The sequence below is a fragment of the Camelus bactrianus genome, chromosome 13, assembly GCF_048773025.1.
Source record: "Camelus bactrianus isolate YW-2024 breed Bactrian camel chromosome 13, ASM4877302v1, whole genome shotgun sequence".
Lineage (NCBI taxonomy): Eukaryota > Metazoa > Chordata > Mammalia > Artiodactyla > Camelidae > Camelus > Camelus bactrianus.
The window spans coordinates 43,597,100-43,621,710 of record NC_133551.1 but is presented as its reverse complement, the minus strand read 5'-3'; the positions used below and the strand labels follow the sequence as shown (position 1 = coordinate 43,621,710).

Below are 24,611 nucleotides of genomic sequence, written 5' to 3'. Positions count from 1 at the left end.
GCCTCTTTTATCTATTTTGTAATCTTTACCAGAAAGATTTTCTTCCTTATGCACTAAACTTCCCCTTTTATAATTTAAAATAATTTTCTCAATTCTGTTTCAAATATGAAGCTCACTGGATTTGACAAGAGCTCCAGAGTCTAGCTCTTGATGTCAAAGGTACTAATTAAATGTTTAGTGAAGTTCATTATTACAGCCCAAGTACTATTTTGTGTATATTTGGGTATTCCGTAATATGATAATTTTTTAAAGAGAACAGAATAAAAAATAGTGAATGATGATAAGATATGTTCAAGATAAAGTAGCAGCCCAACATTACATAAAACCTAATAAAATTAGAATTTTCTAATACTTTGAATACCTACTTCAATCATGAATATTTTTTCAATTCTTCTCATATTTACAGAAATTCATAAAGAAAAGATTTTTAAAAGTCATAGTATAACCATGGATCAGTTATGTATACCTGGTTTTTTGGTATATACTTCACCATTATTCCCAGTCCTTAAATCACAAGAGCTGTTCTAAAGCAAGTGAACAGTAGATGAAGTTCAAATACTTCTAAAATCATAAAAATTGTACTTCTGAATAGATTCCTTGACAGTGCCTTTATATTTAAATGTAAATAGATATCAAATTTTGAATGAGTAACATTATGATTCATATAATCATTTTTAAAAGACTTGTTGGGAATATAAACACCATTGCAAGTAAAATACTAGGACGGTATGAACAATAAGATTTCAATGCCATGTCCTACTAAAATTTGAAAGTGGTATATAAATGATCAAAGGATTAGGAAGAAAATTCCTAAATCAGACACATAACACAATCACTGAACTAGTACAAGAGAATACATGTAAGAAGCAAACGCCATTGAATAAACAATGTAAAAATCAAGGGGTTTGTAATTTTTCATAAATAACTAAGCATTTGTTATTAATGTGGAAACTTTATTTATAATAATGCATAAAATGTTTTGGGTGCTCAAAATACTAAATGATAAAAAAAATTGTTTTGTTTTGTTTATTGCCCATACTCTACCAAAAGAGCTAGAGAGACCCTGGTGATCATTCAAATAATGTATTAATCACAGATAAGGAAACTATAGACTATAGATATGAAATAACTTGAACAAGTGAATAACATTAATAAGCCCTCTTGTTAAACCCGGTATGTTAAACACTGGTATTTATCACTGCTCCTTTCTGAAAACTTCACTAAAATGACAGGAATGAAACAAATTAAAAATTACATAAACCCAAAGGAAGATGAGAAAAGGAGGTAATGGTAAAATTTTACAGGCTGAAAAGCTAACAGACACACTAACACGACACTATGATGAATTAAAAAAAAATTTTTTTAAGCTAACAGATAAATGACAACTAAAACAAAGAAAGCTCAAACCTATGGTGGCAGTAGGGCAAAGCCCAGAATCAGGCTGAATCTCACTATGGTAGCCCAGAATCACTCTGAAAAATAGAAGTAGAAGTGAAGTCAAAAGCAGGCCTGGCTCAGAGTGCATTTTTCTTGCAGTAATGGGTGTGGAAGTTCGATGGTGAGTTGAAAAGAAGTGAGGAAAAAGAAATTACAGATACAGACTGTCTCAAAAAGCTTAGCAGTGAAGCAATAGCTACAGGGGATACTTGTTTGAGGAACGAATATTCTGGTCTGTAGATGAGAGACATTTAAGAATGCTTGCATATCATGACAAAAGAGCCAGTAGATGGGGCCTTTCAGCACACCCTTTAACAACTCACATGTTTGTTGCTCAGCTTTTCACAAATGATTGCTTGCTTAAGTGCAGTATCTAGTATTATATACAGATGTTTGGATCTTTTAATGTAATGGCCCTTGATCTTCGGTCTTATCTGCATCATTTAGTAAGAACAATTATACTATATTTTATAATACTTTAAAATCAATCAACCATGCTGTTGATCCTCACTAATACTATTTTCTCTATTTACAGATGACTATTTGAGGTTTAAAGAGGAGAAACAGCTTGCCCCAAAGTAGTAGATAGCAAGGTTCTTATGAGAGAGAGAGAAGCCCAATTCCTCCTACTCTAATGCCTTTTTTTTTTTTTTTTTGACAATATCCCTTTTGTTCTAGCTCCACAACCATCATCCTTACTGAAGCCACTGGTGACTTTGTTACTGCCTCCTCCCTGCTACCCCCAGTTATCACTCTTGTGGTAAATTATAAATTTGTAACATAAATTAGATCATATCATTCCCCATTTCAATATTTGATGACTTGCCATTGCATTTAAAAGATCTAAATCCAATAACCTGACCCATAAACCCGGGATCATTTGGCCTCTCTCTAACTCTCTAGCCTCAGCTCACTCACTAGTTGTCATTCATTCATTTATTCTTTTACTTATTAATTCTTTTTCACTCATTTGGCCATTATGAGTTGAGCACTGCTCTGAGACCTGGGTGAACAATACAGGCTAAAATTATTGCCTTCTTGGAGTTTATATTCTCTCAGTACCCAAGAGTGATCTGGCTATGAGAAGCAAATAACAAACAAGATAAAAAGGGAAAATTGTAACACATTAAATGTTGATAAAGGCAAAGGAGAAAAAAAAGCAGGGAAGGATATGTGCAAGGAAGGGAGTAGTGAAGGAAGGTTTCACCGAAAAGCTCACTTTTGAGTACAGACTTAATGAAGAGAGGGAAAAAACTATCCAGGTATCTAATGCCTTTTAAATTATATCCTACTGTTCCTCTCTTAAGGGTATTCCAGATAATATAACAAATCCCTGAGATCCTGGAAAAAATTACTTTTAACCCTTCTTATCTATATATAACATACATACAGGAAAGTACCCAAATTGTAATATGAAAACAAATGAATTATCATAATGAACGCACTTGTACAATTAGCCACATCAAGAAATAGAACATTTCCAGAACCCCAAAGTCATCTTGCCCCTTCCTAATCACTATCTCCTATTCTTCACCCAAAGGTAAATCCTGTCCTGACTTCTAACACTGTAAAGTAGTTTTTACTGGTCTTGGATTATATATTAATGAATTTATAAGACATATATTATTTTGAATCCATTTCTTTCAATCAACACTGTTTTTGTAGTTGATTCATTCTCACATTGTAGTAGAGATTTCCATTATAGCAATATACAACAACTTATCCAGATATTCTACTGCTGATGGACATTTGGGTTGCTCCAATTTTCAGCTATTACAAATAATACTACTATCAATATTCTTATGCGTGTCTTTGAAGCACATATATACACATTTGGGGGAAGTATATACACCTAGCAGTGGATGTGCATATGCCCAACTTAAACAGATGCTGCCACACTGTTTTCCAAGTAGTTGTACCAGTTTATACTGCCACCAGCAGCATATGAGAGTTTTGATAGCTCCATTTCTTCCATACTAGGTTAATTCTGACAATATTTTGTACAAATTTGTCACATGTTTTAATACTTTTTTTTAAAATTTAAAAATATATTCCTTTATTTCAAAATATAGAGACTTTTATAGCAAACTTTTTGTTTTGGTATCAAATTCTAGCTTACTTTCACTTTGTTCAGAGTCCTTTCCCTACAGGATTTCAATTCTTTTTTTTCACATTTATATTCTTTTTTTTTTATTGAAGTACAGTCAATTACAATGTGCCAATCTCTAGTGTACAGGACAATGTCCCAGTCATGCATATACATATATATATTGGTTTTCATATTTTTTCCAATTAATACATTCTTTTAAAACCAAATATTTTGCTAATCTTTCTTCTTTATTGAAGACCAAGACCCCAGAAGTTTTACAAAACTTAAGGAGTTAACTTAACTTACATGATACCAATGACCATCATAAACAACAAAGTGTCACCTATATCTAAGTGCTGGAAATGTATCTTATACTACCAAGTACCTATTATTCCAAATTATAATCTTTCTTTTCTCTTCGCATATCTCTGTAAAAAAAATGTTTGTGTGATACCTGGAGTGACTATCTAAAATCATCTATCCCCCAAATCTACAGAAGATTTGATGGGTTCCACTTACTCCTCTAGGAAACCACTTCCCTGCTGCTAAAGGAAATGATCTATGTACAATACAACCACTCTAGGAAAAAAACAGATCTAAAAAACACATCGGAATATACTAGCATGAATACCAACTATATTTAATATTTGTATTTTTTATACCCCATGCCAAATCATTAGAGTAACTCTAATTTTATCCACAAATGTCAAGAGGCAAAAAAAAGTCTCAATCGTAAGAGTTTTGAAATTATTTTTTCCATTTTCTAAGAAACAAGCCTTTTAGCTGAGGAGCTTTAGTATATTGTTAACACTTTTACTATAGCACTATGATAAGAGTTGAACAATCTAAAATAAAGTATTTCTTCCTAAAGGCAAACCAATTCAGCAGTTTTTAACAACTAGGTGGCCAAACTGATGTATCTTTAGAGAGAGATGAAATTCAAAGGATCTGTTATCAGCATTCAGAAAATAAATCAAATATATATTTTTAATGCTTCTAGACAATATAAGAACCATGTAAAATAGCAAAGAAACAACAAATAAAATAATAGTGAGCTTTTTGTGTGTGTTTAGTGTTATTCATCTAAACTTTTGCCAAGTACATATTATATATAAAGTAAGCACAAATCCAAAACTGTCCACTGAACTCATACTTAGTTAAAATACTACACAACCATGAACTTGAAGGTCATCTGATTTCTCACAGTGTAGCTTTTTAAATTTGTTTAACACTTATATATCATGTTTGCTATGTGCTAGGCTCTGTACTAATTGCTTTCCAAATATTAACTCAATTAATTCTTAAAATAATTGCAGGTAAATAGCCAGAATTTTAATTCAGACAGCAGTCTAACTCAAGTTCATGTTCTTAACCACACAAATAACTGGATGTGTCTATAAAAATAAAACCAAAATAATTAATCACTTTTTTTAAATAAATCTGAGCCATACTTGACCTTTTGATCATTTACTTCAGGGAAGACATTTTTTATTATTTATTTATAGAAAGAAAAGTATATACAGACTCAAAGGCAAGAAATACAATCCTTTGCCATGTGCATATTTAGCTTGCTTAAAACAATGTGTTGATTTTATAAATATATTAAGAGAAAATATGAAAATACATCTAGATTTGGAAAATATGAAGCTTCTTTTAAATAGTTGAGAAGTACAAAACCAAGAGAGAATAAAAATAGCTTGAACTTGTTCCCCAATTATTCTTTAATCAAGGATGCAATTTGAATCAAGTTTTTATCTGCCCATTTATCTAGTTCTTTTCTAAGCACACTATCTGAGAGTACCAACAGGGAGTTTCACTGTATTCCTCAGGAGGGAAAGAGGAAATAAGGGAATTGTAAGGTCATTTACTTAATTACCTGCTCTGGCATCTTACCTTCCCTGTTTCCCAGGGGTTTACAGAGCTACAAAAGAGACAGCTCTCTCTAGAATGAACATTCACCCCTTAATGATGTAGAGCCTTGCTGGTAAAATGAAAATACAAAAAAAAAAAAAATCATTTTTGCGTGTTTTGGTTTTTTAATAGAGATACAATTGACATACAACATTGTGTTCATTTTAGGTGTATAACATAATGATTTAATATATTGTGAAATGACTACCACAAGTTTAGTTAACATCCATTACTACACAACTACATTTTTTTCTAGTAATGAAAACTTTTAAGATCTACTCTCTTGGCAACTTTCAAATATATAGTACAGTATTGTTAACTATACTCAACATGCTGTACATTATATCCCTGAAGTTAATTTTTTAAAAAGGAAAGGCCTGCCTGCATGGAGCAAAAGAAAGAAGTCTTTGCTTTCCTGATCTGATCAGATTTCCACTCATAATGGTCTTGCTTCTTCTGACTGGCTTCACTGTTAACATAGGGAGTTCTCAATCAAACACATCTAGGATCATTACATATGACCAGAACAACCCAAAGAACGTCTGGAAAAACATTTGGTTCTGCAGCTATAAAAGTCACTTCAATCCCAATTCTCTCTAAACTCCATCCCAGTTTCTTAGTAGTAGTAGTAACTGCAAGCCACAGCATTTGAAATTCCCATTAGAGTAAGTTCTTGAGTGTCTAGATAACACCACAAAAATGCCTTAATGATAATGCCTTACATATGTAAAGCATACACATTTAATCCTTGAAATCAACCTGTACAAAATCAACCATTTATCATAAGAGAAAATAAGACTCAGAGAAGTTATCATATGTGTTCACAATCATATATCTTGACTGTGCTACCACTTAAATCCTCAACTAAGCCTAGAATAAATATACTGCCTCAGTTCCCAAGTAGGTTGAAAGGAATAATACATGATTGTGCATCAACATAAAATAATGAATTAATTTCTCAGAAAACAGCACACAATAGAGCTTTGAGGGAAGAGAAGATGAGACATGTATTCTAAATGTAAAGAAAGCTCATCTTTGGGAGATATGTAGCTTTGATGCCCTGCCCAGGGAGAAAAGGCTCTGGCGGGATATCACTGATGAGATATGGTCTGGTGGTCAAGAACAATGAGTAGACAAGCCCAGGAGAGGCACGTTATATAGATAAGTAGCTTTCCCAGCTTAAACTAGGCCTGTATTGGTAGTTTTATCATCTGTGGTACAGACTTGGTTGGTACTTTTATTTCTACCAAGCAGAAGAGCTTGTTTCTTTTCCTCACAGCATACCCAAAAAAGGGCAGATACCGTCTCACAACTCTAAGACTTGCTCAAACAAATTCAAGAGTAACATCAAAGAACTGCTTTTACTAAAAAAAAAAAAAAAAAAAAAAAAAAAACTGCCTTTACCTAGACCATGTAAAGGAATATCAAAAATCCTCCTTTGTTTTCAATCATGACATGCTGTTTGACTGATTTCAAAAAACAAAAAAAATCAAGAAGCTATATGCCTATATCTTTGCTCTCCAAAAGTAAATAAACAAATTCAAATACAATGCCATCTCAATCAGCTCTATCATGTTGAAATGTTCCAGAAATTTATTAAATATTATCTCTTCATAGTATTTTCTCCTCAAAGAAGCCATAGATCTTATAGTTACTGAATGATATAAAATACAAGAAAGCACCTGAAGGACCAAGGCAATTTTTAATTCTTTCCTCATGTGTATGCCTCTTTTTTGTGTATATATATATTTTTTTAATTGACGTATAGTCAGTTTACAATGTTGTGTCAATTTCTGGTGTACAGTACAATGCTTCAGCCATACATGAACATAAATATATTTTTTTCATATTCTTTTTCACCATAAGTTACTACAAGATATTGAATATAGTTCTCTGTGCTATACAGTATGAGCTTGTTTATTTTGTATATATTAGTAGGTATGCCTTCAATTACATAATTTTCTATTTCTTTCTTTCCCAAAAAAGTAACTGTATGACATACTTAGGGGTATGACATACTTGTATGACACAACTGTACAACATACTTAGGGGATATACATGGGGGAAAGCTAGAGATCATCTGTTTAAATTCTCTGCCTCTAGACATAATTGTATCTTAAAACAATTTTGTAAAGCAATCCAAACAAATTAAAAACAAATATCTTATCAAATATTGGTATGATTTCTATAATGGTACTAAGTACTAAAATTAAATGCAACACTAATGTAAAGCCGACATTTGCTTTTCACATTTTCTTTTCTTTTAGCTACTGTATACAGTTTTTGTCAAGGCCTAGGCTGATAGTGGTTCTAATTGTAAAGGCTTAAATTGTAATGTACTTAAAATCATTTGTCATCTGTCACTTATTAGGCATGTAACCTTGGCCAAGCTATTTAACATGAGTCTCACATTCCTTACTGTAAAAATGATGACAGTAATACCTTCCTCACAGTAAGTCTGTAAGGACTAAGTTTCAGAATTCTGTAACATATAGCACATGTTTAGCACAACAACTCTTGTACTATAAATTATGCATATGAAATTGCTGTGTAAAAACTTGCTGTGTTGAAAGTGCTATGAAGATGATAACATTATCATTGCTGACATATCATATTAAAGTTATATTCTCTTCACTATAAAAAAAAATCTCAAATTTAACAGGGTCATTTGAGAACTAAATGAAATACAATACATGGAAAATATTCAAAACAAGCTCTCAATAAACACTTGTTTAAAAATCTACAAGTGAATGAAAATGAATATATGTTTGTATACATATGACTGAACTATTATGCTGTACACCAGAAATTGACACATTGTAAACTGACTATACTTCAATTAAAAAAATATCCACAAGTAAAACTCCCAAAGAAGTCAATGAAGTCAGGAAAATTTAGTACACTATCTAATCTAGACTATTATATGACTGCAAAATTCATAGACAATAATCTTTCATTTATAAGACAGAATATTATGTGGGATATTAAAATCATCAATTATTTATGTTTTGGGTCCAAAGACCCTCATGCAATGTTATTAGAGCCAATATAATGTGAATTCCCCTTGCAGGATGTTAGTTCTAGTATATATTAAAAATACATATACACATAATTATATATATACTTATTGCTTTCAATATATCTATACAAATAATTTTTCATTATCTGCATATATGATGTAATATATAATCTAAAAGTAGATTACAATCTTTATAATACTCAGAAATTTTATATACTACAATATTTCAAAATCTTTAAGTAAATGATTCATCTTTATATCCAACTTACTCTTTAGATAATACATATCTATATTCATATATTCAACTACACATACTTTCATTGGTTTTATCTCCTCTCCTGTCTCTGAGTCAAATTTCAAATTTCTAACTGCATCTTCATCATGTCCACACAGATATCCCATTATTACCTCAAATTCAATGTGCCTAAAATAAACCTATCCTTTCCACAACAGAAGCATTTCCTCCTTTGATTCTTCCATTTTTGTCAATGAACCCCCAAGTTTAAAAACTCAATCTTTTTTTTTTATTTGAGTTTTTTTTTTTTTTAGTTGAAGCATAATAACTTTACAATGTTGTGTCAATTTCTGGTGTACAGCATAATGTTTCACTCATACACATACATACACATTCCTTTCCATATTCTTTCTCATGTTCATTAGAGGTTACTATAAGATATTGAATATAGTTCCCTGTGCTATACAGTATAAACTTGTTGTTTATCTATTTTATATATAGTAGTTAGTATCTGCAACTCTCAAACTCCCAATTTATCCCTTCCCACCCTCTTTTGCCATTGGTAACCATAAGTTTGTTTTCTATGTCTGTGAGTTTGTCTCTGTTTTATAAATAATTTCATTTGTGTCTTTTTTTTTAGATTCCACATATAAGTGATATCACATGGTATTTTTCTTTCTCCTTTCTGGCTTACTTGACTCAGAATGAGGATCTCCAGGTCCATCCATGTTGCTGCAAATGGCATTATTTTGTTATTTGTTATGGCTGAGTAATATTCCATTGTATAAATATACCAAAACTTCTTTATCCAGTCATCTGTCAATGGACATTCAGGTTGTCTCCACGTCCTGGCTATTGTAAATAGTGATGCTATGAACACTGGGGTACATGTATCTTTTTGAATTAAGGTTCCCTCTAGATATATACCCAGGATTAAAAACTCAATCTTTTTTGATCCCTTTCTGTCTGCTCTCTGAAAGATACCATATAGAAGGAACAGCAAAAAGCTTGGAGTCAGCTGGATCTGTTTCTAGTTGTTTCTACTTCTTATTAGTTGTGTGTGCTTAAGCAAATTCTTTATTTTATCTTTTATGAACTTAAGTTTCCATGTCTATAAAATAGAAATTCATTTCATTTACCTTGCAGGATTTTGTAAAGCTTAAATATAATATATATAAGGAGCATAATAAATAGTGAGCATTCATAAATATTAACAAAGCAGCTTCTCTTCCTTCATCACATCGAGTCATCAAGAACTACAGACCCTTACTCTGAAATATCCTCATTGTCACAACCCCTGGGCCCTTCTCATTTAAATCCTTAAGTTTTGGTTGTCATCTAATTCCTTATCCATCTGGGGCAATGGCCACACAAAAAACAGCCTGTTCAAAGTCCTCCTCTTACCTGGCAAACTGGTTCCCAGTGGCACTTAAACCACTTTCCATCAGTTTGGAATCCTGGAACAGTTTCGTCCATCCAAGTTCCTTCTACCCACCTTCCAACACTCTCCTTCATGCCTATGATCCCTTGATTCCCTTAGAACTCTCTGAGACTATACTACAAATTCTTCACTGCCTCTTCATTATTTACCCTTCTTATGGCTGTCTAATCACTCTGCCATCCAGTCTAGCTCCCCATGTCACCAACCTTCTAGCACTAAGGTGATCTCTAGGATTGCACCTCTTATAAACTCTCTCCAATACTCTTCTACTCTTCATTAAAAGTTCCCACTACCTCTTTACTCTAAAATCTGGCTCTCCCCAGATGGCACAATTTCTCTTGCAATCCTCTTAAGAAGAGACTGCTCCTTTTTTCTTACCCCAGGATCTCTAAAATGAAAGGAAAAACAGTATTCTCAGCTCCTTGTTTGCTTACAGATCATTACTATATCCTATTCAAAAATGGTTTTTCTTTGGGAGGCCAAGTCATGAGACTAAATCAACCATTCCCAACTGACAGTGAACTACTATAGAATTCCTTTTCATGTCTTCACTGAGTGCTAAGAATAAAACAATAAATAAGGAAAATATAACAGGATGTTGAGTGGTATATACGGAGTTATATAAAATACATCAACATTAATTTTACCTGTTTTTTGTATTTTAATGTTTCTACTTAGCTAACTTAAAATTATATATGCAGATCACTGAACTAGAGCTTCCCATTCCAAAGTCTAGCCTTCAGTGGAAGAGGATGTTAGCTGAGCATGAGTATGGAATTTAAATGCTACTGTATCCTCCCTCCCTAGCTTTGATAGTCTCTACTCTTCTACCCAGACCTATTCTACCTTCTACTCCTACCTATTCTACTCCTGAATAATAGATCCACTTACTAACTCCCAAATATACTGCATGCATTTGTGCCTCTTCCTATGCAGAATACCCTTTCCTTTCTCACCCATAAGTCTTTCTTGTCACAGAGTATAGCATTCTTTTAAATATTTGCTGCCCTGCCCTATGGCAGGATTATACAACCCACCCTGTCAGTAGCAGCCTTGCTGTAAGCCTTGAACAGAAATGTGAGCAGAAGTGAAATGTGCCACTTCCAAGCAGACGCACTAAAAAGAATCACTGCGTGGTTCCAATATGGTCTCTTTTCCTCTTGCATGAGACCAGAAATGTCCCAAATAAAACTTACCACAAAAGCCTGTGTCCTGACATGAAGATATGGAGCAAACTATAGCTGATCCACAATGGATATATACTGGAAGCAAGAAATATACCTTTGTTATAAACCCCTGGGATTTTTGAGTCATTTATCACTGTATAACTTAGCCTAAACTGGCTAATATGTTGTTTCATTTTACCATAATCATTCCCATTCTTCAATATGTATCTTAAGCACCCCTATTTCCATACAATTTTCCCTGACCAATTTATCTTATTTTTTCCTCCTCTAAATTCCTAGAGTTCAGCTGTACTACTTTTTATAGAAATTCTAGTCTATTCTTGTTTCGAATTATCATTTAAATCTGAATCATGTATAATTGTTTAATGGCTGCTAACATCACATAAAGAGAGACAACTAGATATTATGTGCCTCTTAATGAAACACATAAAACCACTTTTGAAACAGTCTTTAAAAAAAAAAAAAGGAGCCTAGATGTAATGAGGCTTCCAGATATACACAGTCATTTATAAGAAATACAGAAGACAGAATAATGTTTTGAACTACACCATGGGAAAGCAATCAGCAAAATCGAGGGAAACAATATGCTTTAATCAAATAAAAAACTGCAAGGGAAAGAAAATAGATGAAGGGGGAAACCTATATATGAAATAATCAAAATAAAAACTAACTGGATATGTCGTATTAAGGAATAATTGTTATTTGGTATGATTACATATTTTTTGATATGAATATATATATTTGCTATAATTATATATATATGTATGTCATGTAGTATGTATGTGTGTGTTTATAGAGAGAGAGAGAAAGAGAGAAAGAGAGAGAATGTATCTTTTAGAGACATACATTGAAATATTTATAGGTTAAATTATATATCTGTGATGTGCTTCAAAATAGTCCTGGGGGAAGAAGAAAAGTAAGAAGGAATAATTGATAATTGCTGAGGCTGGATGATGGGTATGTAGGAGTTCTAGTACTATCCTTTCTATTTCTGTACATGTTTGAAATTTTCCATAATATAATGGTTATTTTAAATGGAGTTATTTTAAACTAGCCACATAACACAACTTACTTAATAGTTTGTGTCCAAAATTATTTGTCTAAGTAGTAGCTTTATAGATACACTGATCCTATAAGGTTATGTGACCAAGTAAAACTTGGTCTAGAAGAGTGGCCTCTATGACTGTAAAAGGAAGGAGAACATAAACTTATCTCTCTGGTGGGTTTTTTCAATTAAGCCTACTAGAAGGGAAAAAAATGTATATAATTTTTTTCACAATGATGGTCTAAAACAGGGGCTGAAAATTTTATGAGCTAAGCAGGTAACACCAAATGATTAAAGCAAACTGAGAATAAGGAACTAAGGAGAAAATAGTGAGAGGTGGGGACCGTGTCATACCAGAAAGCCTTATACTCCTTCTAAAGGTGGTACCAGCTACTCAGCTCCAGTCAATGATGAACATGCATCAATGTAGGCCCAGTTTTGCCAAGTTGCCTGAATTTTCAAGAGAAGCCAGAAATTCACACTTCTGTGTGAAATTTCCCTGTTTTTAAACAATTAACAATCAATCTAATCTAATTAATTCCTTGTTTATATGCTTCATGAGCCCTGCAAAATATAACTAGTAGTTTGATCCATCCCCTGTGATGCCAGTTTGCAATCGCTGGTCTAAGAAAAACTTAACATGGATGATGGAGTGAAGGGAGATGTATTCCAGCTCTTTACTGACAGCAAAAATTTATTTTGTTGATAGCCATTAAGATGAGAGAAGAAAGACTTTACCTGATACATTGCCACCTTTAATGTTCCTATTGTATAAATAAATTATTGAACATAAGTTCTTTGTGGGCAGTTGTCATTTACTTCTCTAATCCCAAAACAAGGCTCCACAAAACAAGTGTCTGGTAAATTAATTTAAAAGAATGGTCACAAGCTTCAGTTTGAGTAGAGAGTCAAAGGACCAAATGGTTTTACCTTCAGCTTATATAGCTAGTCTATGAAAAGTCTCAAAATTTCTAAGTCAGTCCAGGAACTATACTGGTTTCCTCACAATGATTTGAGCCCCTGAGTCTGTCCTAGTTTTGGCACATGGGCATGCAGATTGTCCACAGAGGAATTAAATGTGGAGGACTGGTGTAAAAGACAGAAAAGACCACCAGAGGTCCTTCACCTTAATGCTAACACTTCTTGATTAATAGGGTATGCATTACAGAAAAGAGCCTCATCTTTCTTATGCTCCTGTTTTCTGTATAGAAGCCAAATTCAAATTGTATCAATCTTATTACAAGAAAAAATGGGGAGGGCGGGGCATAGCTCAGTGGTAGAGCACATGCCTAGCAAGCACAACGTCCTGGGTTCAAACCTCAGTACTTCCACTAAAAATAAGTAAATAAATAAAAACCCAATTACTTCCCAAAAAAATAAAATAATAAATAAAAGTTTAAAATATGAAATTATTTTTAAAAGAAAAAATAATAATTAAAGTTACATTCCCAAGACCCAAAGAAGTCAATGTGGAGGGAGATAGGAAGCTTCTGCTCACAAGTCCAGTCAGACATGAGACTTATCCAGTATTGCCTGAGCCTGATATAAATTTGCTTGTAATTTTGTAAGAGAAAATGTGAAAAATGAGGAGAGATAAACAAAAAATAACTTGAATACAAGAATGTGATAAATATGGTTCAAATAAAGCTATATATAATTTAAACAACTTAAAATAATTGTGTTTCTTTATTTAAATTCTACATAAGCATTTACACTTTTTCAAAATGACTAATTAAAACTTGCAAGGCAAAGAGAAAGATAGCTTCAGAATTAAGAAATGTGGTGATTCCCTGATGTATCCAAGGACTACTTTACTTTTCATCAGAAGCAGTTTTCTCAGATTCAGAAAACTAATAGGAATAGAAAATGGATTTTAAGCTCTGATTTATCATTTTTAAAACTCCATGGTACTTAAAAGTCAAATTTGATTTTTAGGAATTCCATATACATAAGTATTTTTAATTATATTTTCAGCCATTTTTCTTCTCTTTGATACTAAATATTCATAATACTCAAGATAGTTGCCAATAATAAACAGCACATCCATTTTAGATCTGAAATACTTAATAAGAACCAGAGATTCCTCTTGGCCTGCCAAACAGAGCATAGCCAAGTAATAAAGAAAAAAGAGAATAATAAAAAATTGAAGGAAGAAAGAAACCAAAGACCTAGGGTTTATTCTGTATGCCGATCTCTTCTACTTAACTGGAATAAGGCAGGGGCAGGAAAAGCCTGCAGCAGAAAAATTGGGAAAGCTAGAGATGAAAATTTTACAGATTTTATTAATCTTTAGTTTCTTTAATAAAGATAATGGATTGAAAAAGTAATATAAGAACATTTAGCTTGCTAGGACAGAAACAAAAGGAATTTATCTATTCTCTTCATAATACTTAACTCTGTTTTTGAAAAACAATTTGAAACTTCCAAACGTTCAAAGTATTTATTGTTCACAGCTGATACCTACAGAATAAGGCTGCTTTTGTCACTCTCATAACAAGAAAACTTAATCTCATAGTTTAAGTGGGTAGTGTGTTTTTAAGGGTGGTTGGCAACTTTTGATTATCTAAATGAAAAACAGTATTAAAATTAGATACCTGAAAAAATTTGTACTTACTTCATTTCATCAGGATGATATGCACGTCAATGTAAAGTTTGCTGAGAACAACTTTTTGCCAAATTCAAACCACTTTGAAAGTAAGGATGTGCAAATAATAAAGAAAAATTTCTCTCTCCTCCCCAAAAAACAATTTGGCCCCTGGGATAATGGAGATCACTAATTAGTTACAACACCTACTGTCTCAGAATGTACCACCTCAGATTTCAACTAAAATATATACAATACTTCAATTATTTATTGAGTACCTTAGCTGAAGAAACCCAGTCAATTAAAATAACATTGATCTAATCACAATACAAAAATCTCCCAGTAACAGAAAAGATAGTCAATGCAATACAACCTAAAATTAGTCTCAACTCTGGTAAATGTTGATGCAAAGGAAAGAAAATTCTTTTTCCTCAGGACTTTATTAAATCAATTTCTAGGAACTAATATAAAAATAAAAATAGAAGTTGCATGATGATTCCCTCTTCAGAATACAGGGAAAGTTGCTTTCACAAAGTTGAATACTAGACTACATATGATTTATATTAAATTGAAGTTAATTTTTCTTCATCCAGTTCTATAATATGAGTGATGTTGAGCTTCAAATCAAAGACCACACAATAATGATAAACCTAAACTTATATAAGACCTTCTAGTTTTTTATAGAAAAGTTCAAAATATTTACAATAATTTTTACCAAGCTGCAAAAATTTTACTAGCATTTCTCATAATCATTGCTATTCTTGTGGTGGTTCACTGGTAATGATATCAGTAAGATGAGAAGTTAGAGTATTACTGCTTTGGATGCTATTTCCAACTTTAATTAAAATTAATTTAAGTTCTTCTTAATGTAGTTATAACACGTATTTATAAAATTGCTGTCTTCCAGTATCTGGGGTAGCCACATGATCAGAGAGGCTCTTTAAATATATGTGAAGCTGCCTGTCTCACAGAATGGAAGACATCAATTAATGCAGTAAGTTGATTAACAGAATTTCTACTCTATCATGTGTACACCCTCACAATTCTATTGAGGAAAGGATTATATTACCATTTTAAAGAAGAATAAAAGTGAGGCTCAGAGAAGCACTATTACACAGTTAAGTGGAAGGATTGGCTTTTAAATCTTATCTGTTTAACAAACAAAACATAAATACAAAACAGAAACAGACTCATAGAATACAAACTTGTGGTTGCCAAGGGGGCAAGGGGTGGGAAGGGATAGACTGGGATTTCAAAATGTAGAACAGATAAACAAGATTATACTGTATAGCGCAGGGAAATATATACAAGATCTTATGGTAGCTCACAGAGAAAAAAAATGTGACAATGAATATATATACGTTCATGTATAATTGAAAAATTGTGCTCTACACTGGAATTTGAAAAAAAAAATTACTATATACATTTATATATACATATATATATACCTTTCTGATGTTCATTACTACTTCAAGTATTTCCATGTTCCTTCCAGATATCATTTCATTGTTTCTAAAGTGCTACTTAAATGTTTCCTTTATTGAGATCCTACAGACAACAAATCCATTCAGTCTTAGTCTAAGATATGTTTCAGTTATATCACCATTAAAATAAATAAATAAACTAAAAAAATAAAAATAAAAATAAATAAATCTTATCTGTTTAATTTCAAAACATTTGCTTTGGATTGCTCTAGCCCAGATGTTATTAGATCAACCCTTTCCACCAAAGTATTCCTACTTTGAAGATTTCAGATTCTTAAATGTAACCTGATAACTAACAAAGAATTTCTTAACCTGGGTTTCTGAGGATGGACATTATCTCTTGAAATCATTTTCAAATTTTTTTGTGTCTACACATAGCATGCATTTTCATGAGAAAGAATTTATTTTCTTTTCATTACATAGTCAAAGGGATTTATGATCCCAGAAGTGTTTAAGGACAAATATGGAGGGATGAGGGTGAAGGGTTAGGAAGGAATAGTCTTTAGCTCTGTCAATAGATGAGCAATACTAGCAATGTTCTGCATAAGCTTTATTCCCTAACCAAACAACTTTTCTGTGCACATGTTGTTCTCTCTCTCTTCCATCACTCCTCTCCTAGGCCCTCTGCCTACTAACATCACTGGACTAACTCCTTTCTGTCATTCAAGCCTCAACTCATTTGTCCTTCCTCCATGAAGCTTTGCTGAACTATAACTGCCATCGCCCCCAGGTTGTCAGGGAACCATTTTCTGGCCTCAGAATTCTGTATACAACTCTGTCATTGCCTGGATGGTAATTTTCTAACTCTGTTTCTCCTCCACTAGGATGGGAGCTCCTTAAAAGCAAGAACTTTGTCTAACATATCTCTGAATTTCCAGAGTTTTGCACAATGCCTGGTACATAGTAGGTATTCAATACATATTTTTGAATGAATAATTTTTAAATGAATAACACAGTCCACAACATAGTGATTTCTTTCACAAAACATGACATAGAGATTAATATACTACAATTAGTAACTTCTAAGACTCCAAAAAAAGGCAAGCAAATTATAATTGCTGGCAGATTGTTTTTCCCATTCCCTTATACCAAATCTCAGATATTTTTTCCATAACATTGTTGAAAGTTTTTATTTAGGAGTCTCTAATCCAATATAAAAGTTTTCAATCTTACGGAAAATTCTAGAAGCCTTTATGTTTGCCTGTTTTGTTTTCCTTCAGTTGACATGCAAGTACATTATTTTGAAAGCCTATTTAAAGACTCAAATATTCACAATCAATAGTTCTCAAAAATATATGACAAAAACTTCTTCCTTCAGAGTTTGAAAAGAAACTTCTTTTATGAATCCAATTAAATAAATGGGAAATACAAAAAGTAAAAATTATCATATTTCCACATAGTGAACACCATTAATGAATTATTTAAGCTTTCACACTTGCAATAATTTTTATAAGCAGAAAAATCAAATTCAGCTATGAATGAAAATTTTTCTTAAATCGAAAAATTTAACACCTACTCCATTGCTGAAATTTAACAATAAAAATATTTTGAAACTCACATAAGACTGTGCTGTTCTTAAAGGACTCAAAGACACAGGTGTGACTTTGTTAAGAACATGTATGCAAAATATGGGCATCCTTCTGACCTTCTTAAAGCATACAGTTCTCAAGTATCTCTCATTGAAAATGACACTGATCCAAGAGACTGAAACTGAAGCCAAATGCAACATTCACAAATATCAGAAAGACAGACATTATCAGAGATTCTTAAAAAGAACAATCACATAAGCATCATGGAAACAAAAGGTGCTTTCTGTCCTAATACTTTTGGGATTTTTAATAAATCTAAGCTCACTGACGTTACAGAAGATATAAAGGTAATAAAAAAAATTTGAAGTTTTAAAATATTTCTAAAAAGGGGTAAAAGTCCACATTTCCTTTTCCACAATTTCAAAATCTTTAAATCTCTAAAAACAGTGATTTTTTTTCCATAACTTTGGTGCCAAAACTAATCTGTAAGCAAAACTTAACCTAAATTGATGTGAAGCCATTTATAACTTTTATTCAATTAGTGTGAATGTGATACGAGTGTGTTTGATTACAGGGTACTCTCCCATGCCCTACTAGGGGTGTTATATAATAAGCAGTACATATGCTGCACTGCCTTTCCATAATCAAAAAAAAAAAAAAACCCAAATTCTGAAATATATTTACACGTAAGGGTGCACAATAAGGGACTACAGACCTGGATTTCCTCTTATTTTAAAGGCGATTTTGCTAGTAAGCCTTCAGGAAAAGGCGCACACACGCGTGCATATACCAATTAAGCTACAATTTCTTTGGGGGTGTAAGACGTTGTGCATTTTCCACACCTTATCTCTAAATGTCACCTGAAAAGTAGGTGTCACTATCCCCAATTTACAAATAAAGAAAGTAAAGCAAAAAAAGTTTAACTATTTTGCCCAACTATTAACAAATGATAGAAAAAATTATTTTCACTTCTAAGTCTCTTTAAAATTTCAAGGTTCTGCCTAGAGATAATTTCAGATAATGTAAAGTTGCTTCTTTTAAAATACTCACTTTGTTTACAGAGAAAGTGGTCAAGGTTCAGACCATTTTAACCGACTGCATTATTCTAAAACTTCTGGTCTACATGGGCCTTCACAAAAGAAACAAACTTGGCAATAAGGAAAACAAATTATTTTACCAGGTAACTCAAACAAAAACTTTTTTTTATGATAGTTGGAAAGGAGGGAGAAGAATCTGAGAAACTGAAGCAGGTACAATCTAGCCTGAGACTAATACTTCCACATTTAGTTAACCGTAACATTTCTTTTGTATTATTATTAATGGCCAAATTGTTGGAGAAAAAGAAAAACTCTAACAGTCATGTTCTCATTTTAAAGTATAATATTTAAAAGAAAAAAAACTTCCTTTTGCAAATCTGACCATCTTACAGGGCTATCTGCATGTTTGAAAAAAAAAAAAATCCTAAGTGTCCCTTCACTCCTTCAAGAAATTCCTCAAAATCCACCTCATACAGAGACTCCTCCCATGACACAGTTCAGCTAACAATTCTACATTCACCAAGATTGGCCTCTGCCTCGCTCCTGACAGGAAATCAATTATGCTAATGGAGAAAAATGAAAAAAGTCTTATCTTAATCATTGTATGTTTAAAGCTTGCATTTACATGTAAAATATATGTAATACATTTGAATTTTTTATATTCAAGCTTCAGGGGAATTAAAGAAACACCATGCATTTGGCTCTTCAGATACATTATCTCTAATATTCACAGTTATCCTGAAAATATCATCCCCATTTCACAGATGAGGAAACTGAAGATCAGAAAATTTGAATCCAAAGTTCATATCTAATAAGTCATAGAAACAAGATTTTAAAAAGGATCTAAACAGGGATCTGAGCTCCAGTTCTTTCCGCTCCACCCTGCTAATGTATGCTTAGCTTAGAATATTTCCAATAGGGCAGGAATCTTCATCATGGCATTATTTCTGCTGTATGTAACATGTTGCAATACAAACAGAAGCCCAAATAATGAATCTAGATAATGTTAAAATAGTCAAAAAACGACAATCTTACACTAATTATTTGCAGATTGAGCAAGTCGTTTAACTTCTCTGTGCCAAAACTTCACATATTAAATAAAGATAATACCTTAGAGAGTAGTTACAATGCTGAAGTGGATTAAAACATTTAAAGCACTTAGTACAATGTCTGGCACATAATAAACACTCCAGAAATGTTAGCTATTGCTCTTGAGATAAGAAATCACCAAACAGACATATTTTGTACCAGGTAACTCTAGCCAGCAATAGCTGGACACCTAATTCAAAGTCAATCCTACACCTCTGTAATCTGTGACATGATTTGGTGGGAAAAAATGACGTGTGTCAATCAGATTCTCTCTCTTGGGAATCTGAATTAAAAAAAGAAGATTGAGTCAGTTAACAGAAGTTAAATAGTTTGGCTCCTACCTTCACCAATTTTCTTTTATCAAGGTTATTAATAATGTTAAATATGTTGCTAAATCTATTTTCTCAGTCTTCCTTCTTGTATTCAAGCTAATGAATATGTCACTTATCTTTTTTATTGACGTATAGTTGATTTAGAATGTTCCAGGTGTACAGTAAAGTGATTCAGTTATACATATATATGTATGTATGTATGTATATATAATTCTATTCTTTTTCACATTTTTTTTCCATTACAGATTGTTATGAGATATTGAATATAGTTCCCTGTGCTATACAGTAGGTTCTTGTTGTTTATCTATTTTAGATACTGTAGTGTGTTTCTGTTAATCCCAAACTCCTAATTTATTTCTCCTCCCTTTCTCCTTTGGTAACCGTAAGTTTGTTTTCTGTCGGTGAGTCTAGTTCTGTTTTGTAAATAAGTTCATTTGTACCATTTTCTTAGATTCTACATATAAGTGATATACGGTATTTGTCTTTCTGGCTTAGTATGATAATCTCTAGGTCCATCCGTGTTGCTGCAAATGGCATTATTTCATTCTTTTTTATGGCTAAGTAATAGATATTGATATAGATAAAGATATAGATATTGATATTGATATAGATATATACCACATCATTTTTATTCATTCATCTGTTGATGGACATTTAGGTTGCCTCCTTGTCTTGGCTATTGTAAATACTGCTGCTATGAACACTGGGGTGCACGTACTTGAAATATTCTTTTGGATGTCCTTTTTTCTCCCTAGTTGAAACTTCTCAGTCTCATTGGAAGGCACTGAAATACTGCCACTACTCAACACTTCATCCCAGGCTTCTTCTGCCCACACTCTTAACTCTCTCTCTAAGCAATTTCATCCACACTTATGGCTTCAGCAATTAACTCCACGCTACCTCAGACTTTCTTGTAAATTCAACTGCTTTGTCAATCTCTCCACTTATTTGGTTGTTTTAAAAGATACCTCGGGTTCCATATGTCCAAAATCAAACTCATGATCTTCCCTCTCACATCTAGCCAAGATCCCCTCTAGGATTCTCTGTCTCCATAATGGCACCCCCAACTATTCAATTACACAAATTAAAAATTAGAAGTACACTTTTATACATCCTTCTCCCGCATTCCCATCTTTTACTAAGTCCTATTAATTATGTCTCTTAAATATTTCCAAACTCCTTCTCTACATTTTAGGATTTTTGACCAATTCTTATCTTGGCCTCCAAGGCCCTGCAAGATCTGCTTCAGTTTACCACTTTTCTCCTCCTGTTACCCTACATGCAGCCTCACTTGTCTCCTTTCAGTTCCTCAGGGAAAGCTCCTTGAACATCTAGATTATATCAGGTCACTCATCATTCACTTAACAAATATGTTAGTAACTTAACTCCATACCAGGTATGGCTCTAGACATGTGGGATTGATAAACACAAGAAAGACCCTTGCCTTCATGGAGCTTACATTGTAGAAGAGGAAGACAGGCAATAAGCAATAAAAATAAGCAGATTAAATAATATGTGTGAAGGCTGTAAGTATACGGGAGGGAAGAAAAGAAAAAAAAAATAAGGTAAGAGAATCACAAGCAGGGAGTTTTCAGTGCTTAACTTGATGCCTGGCATATAGTTGGCACTCAGATATGTGCTGAGTAGATGTATAACGAGAGGAATGAGCGTGTTCAAATTCAGGGAGCTTCAACTATTAAGTGAGTAGAGGAACTACATGGTGGAAGAAACAGAGATGCCGTGAAAGAAAGAAACCATGCAGGTCTTGAGAGATAATGGTCTCTTGAACCACTCTTGATGGCTCCATACAGTTTCCAGTTCCAGGCACCTGTACAGTCTTACCATAACCACCACCTACTTCTCCCATCTCCAAGGGCTGGATAATTCAAGTGGGTCACTCTTGTGACCAAAATACCTAATCAGGACACATACACAAGATTATGTATACCACTTGCATCAACCACTACCACACACATCGCCAAAGCCACTGCTCTTCTACACACACACACACACACACACACACAAACACACACACACACACATAAACACACACACACACACACACACACACACACACATATGTCACTTTGATACTCCAGTTCTTCAGAGCTAGGCTCCTTTTAGGGACAAACTCCCTCCCATATACACAGGACTGTAAAAAACCCTTGCTCCCTTCTATGATCCTGTAAGACCCTTAGGTCACTATCTCTCCAAGCCCAGCCATACTCACAAGGGAGTTCCTTCAGGAACAGGACCCTAGGCCTTCCTTTCTGTCAGTCTCCCAGCACTTTAAAGACTACCCTCCACCCACAGATAGGTGAATATGCACCCTCTGTGATTCTGAATGACCTTCAAGATGACTGATCCCACATACACTCATACTCAGGTGCAAGCCTCTCTAGGTAGGGTACTAAAGGAATGGGACTCTGGGTGTCCCCTCAAGCCTCTTGTCCTTTTAGGGACTCATATTAGGATTTGTATACTTTCTCTGTGACCAGGGTAACTCTGAGGCACTACACTTCCCCAAAGCACAAATACTCATATATCCCCATTCCATGACACTGCCTGATACTAAAGTAACACTCCTCCTACTTACGCCTGCCTCCTCAGAATCAGAGCCCCTCTCCCCTAAACCATGCCCCTTTAGGGAACCCTCCCATATTCCCAGAGGATTGTGTACACCCTCTCCATGACGCAGCCTATCCCTACAATCAGACCCCATCACAGGTGCCCCTCAGGAGGGCAGTCCTGCGTCTTCCCTGAGGTCGCAGCCGTTCCTGGGCCAAGGCTCTGTCAGGAGTGTGCACATAACATACCACTGCGACGCCAGGACTCCGGGGTCCCTGCTGCCACTCAGAGGGGTACGCTCCTCCCTTGACCCCCGACCCCGAGGTCAGAGCCCTACCGCGCAAACACGCAAGGCGCCTCCTCAGGAGTAGCGCCATGCCCAAGTCCGCCGTCCCCTCAGGCCCAGGACAGCCGCGCTGCCTCAGCGCTTCCCCTGTTCGACCGCCCCCACAGACCTGCCTCAGGCGCCGTCTGGCTCCGCTCCGCCATTTTTTGTTGTCCCTCTTCCTCTGAGCCCACGCGAAAATCGCCGGGCAATGGGGAGCGGGCGATGGGATCCGCGGGCTGACAGGAACTCCCTCAGGAAGACGCTGCACGACAGTTGCCAGGGCAACGGGCGGCCGGCGTGCGGGTGGCCGGCGCGTGGCGGGGGGCGGGCTGGGAGCAAGCGTACGTCCGAGGCCCCGCCCCAACCCCCCCGCCTACCCCCCCGCCTACTCCTCCGCCTACCCGCCCGCCTTCCAAGGCCGGGCGCCGGCGGGGCTGGGGTTCCGCCGCGCTTCTCTCCTGCAACTGGGCCACCCAGTCCTGGCAACTGAGCATGCTCGACTGCCTCTGGGCGCGGGACCAGGTCGGCTGGGGGATCCCGCTCACCTGCTGCGAACGCAGGTTCCCGTGCTGACGCACAGCTAGATGGGTCGGCTTTTCCGTGCTTGGTACTCAACTTTGGGAGCCTGGGACAGGACTCTGATTTCCCGGCGCTTCTCTCCACGGTGCACCTGGCCGTGGTCGAAGTACTGAGTAACTTTTATCTTCAACTGAAATGCCCTGAGAATCAATAATTATGTGCCCCGCCCCCACTCCAAACACATGGAGGGCCAACAGATTCAGGCTCCTCGCCCCTCTACAACTGCACCATTACCCAGCTCAAGAAAAGGCTTCTCTTTCGCTGGTGTATTTCTCAGTGTACCTAGGATGCTCTTTCCCATCTCTGGTGAATCACCACTACCTCCTAAGACCAAAGTATAACATTCTTGTTTACTGAACTGCTCTGTCCTTTCAGTCCCCCGTGCATCCTTGTCCTAACACTTAACAATGCTTTATACATTACGTATTTCTCTTTTCCTCACTTGACAGTAAGCTTCCTTATACCTAGGGTCAGTGTCTTCTTTGTAAAACCCATAACACAGCATTGTGTTTGACACAAAGGAAGTGCTAAGTAAATGTTTATGGAATGAAAAATGATTTCTAAGTTCACACTTGCACATTTCTACCAGGTTTACTGAGCACTTATTTTTTTTACCAAATACCTTGCTAGCCAGGCCCGTACCCCTCGAGGGGCTCGCAGAGAAATGAAAAGAGAGAATGACTTTGACAGAAGTTAACTAGTTTTGGAAGTGTTACA

The 24,611-nt window shown here is 34.8% G+C and overlaps 1 protein-coding gene across 1 annotated transcript in view; it reads right to left on the bottom strand.

The window, feature by feature from the left end:
• Positions 1-23,659, bottom strand: part of AGBL4 (AGBL carboxypeptidase 4) — a 1,124,520-nt gene extending 1,100,861 nt beyond the window's left edge. Inside the window, exon 1 of the mRNA XM_074376517.1 lies at positions 23,443-23,659. Within this exon, the coding sequence (XP_074232618.1) occupies positions 23,443-23,476 (34 nt within the window). The 5' untranslated portion in view covers positions 23,477-23,659. The remainder of the gene's footprint in view (positions 1-23,442) is intronic.
• Positions 23,660-24,611: the final 952 nt, after the last annotated feature.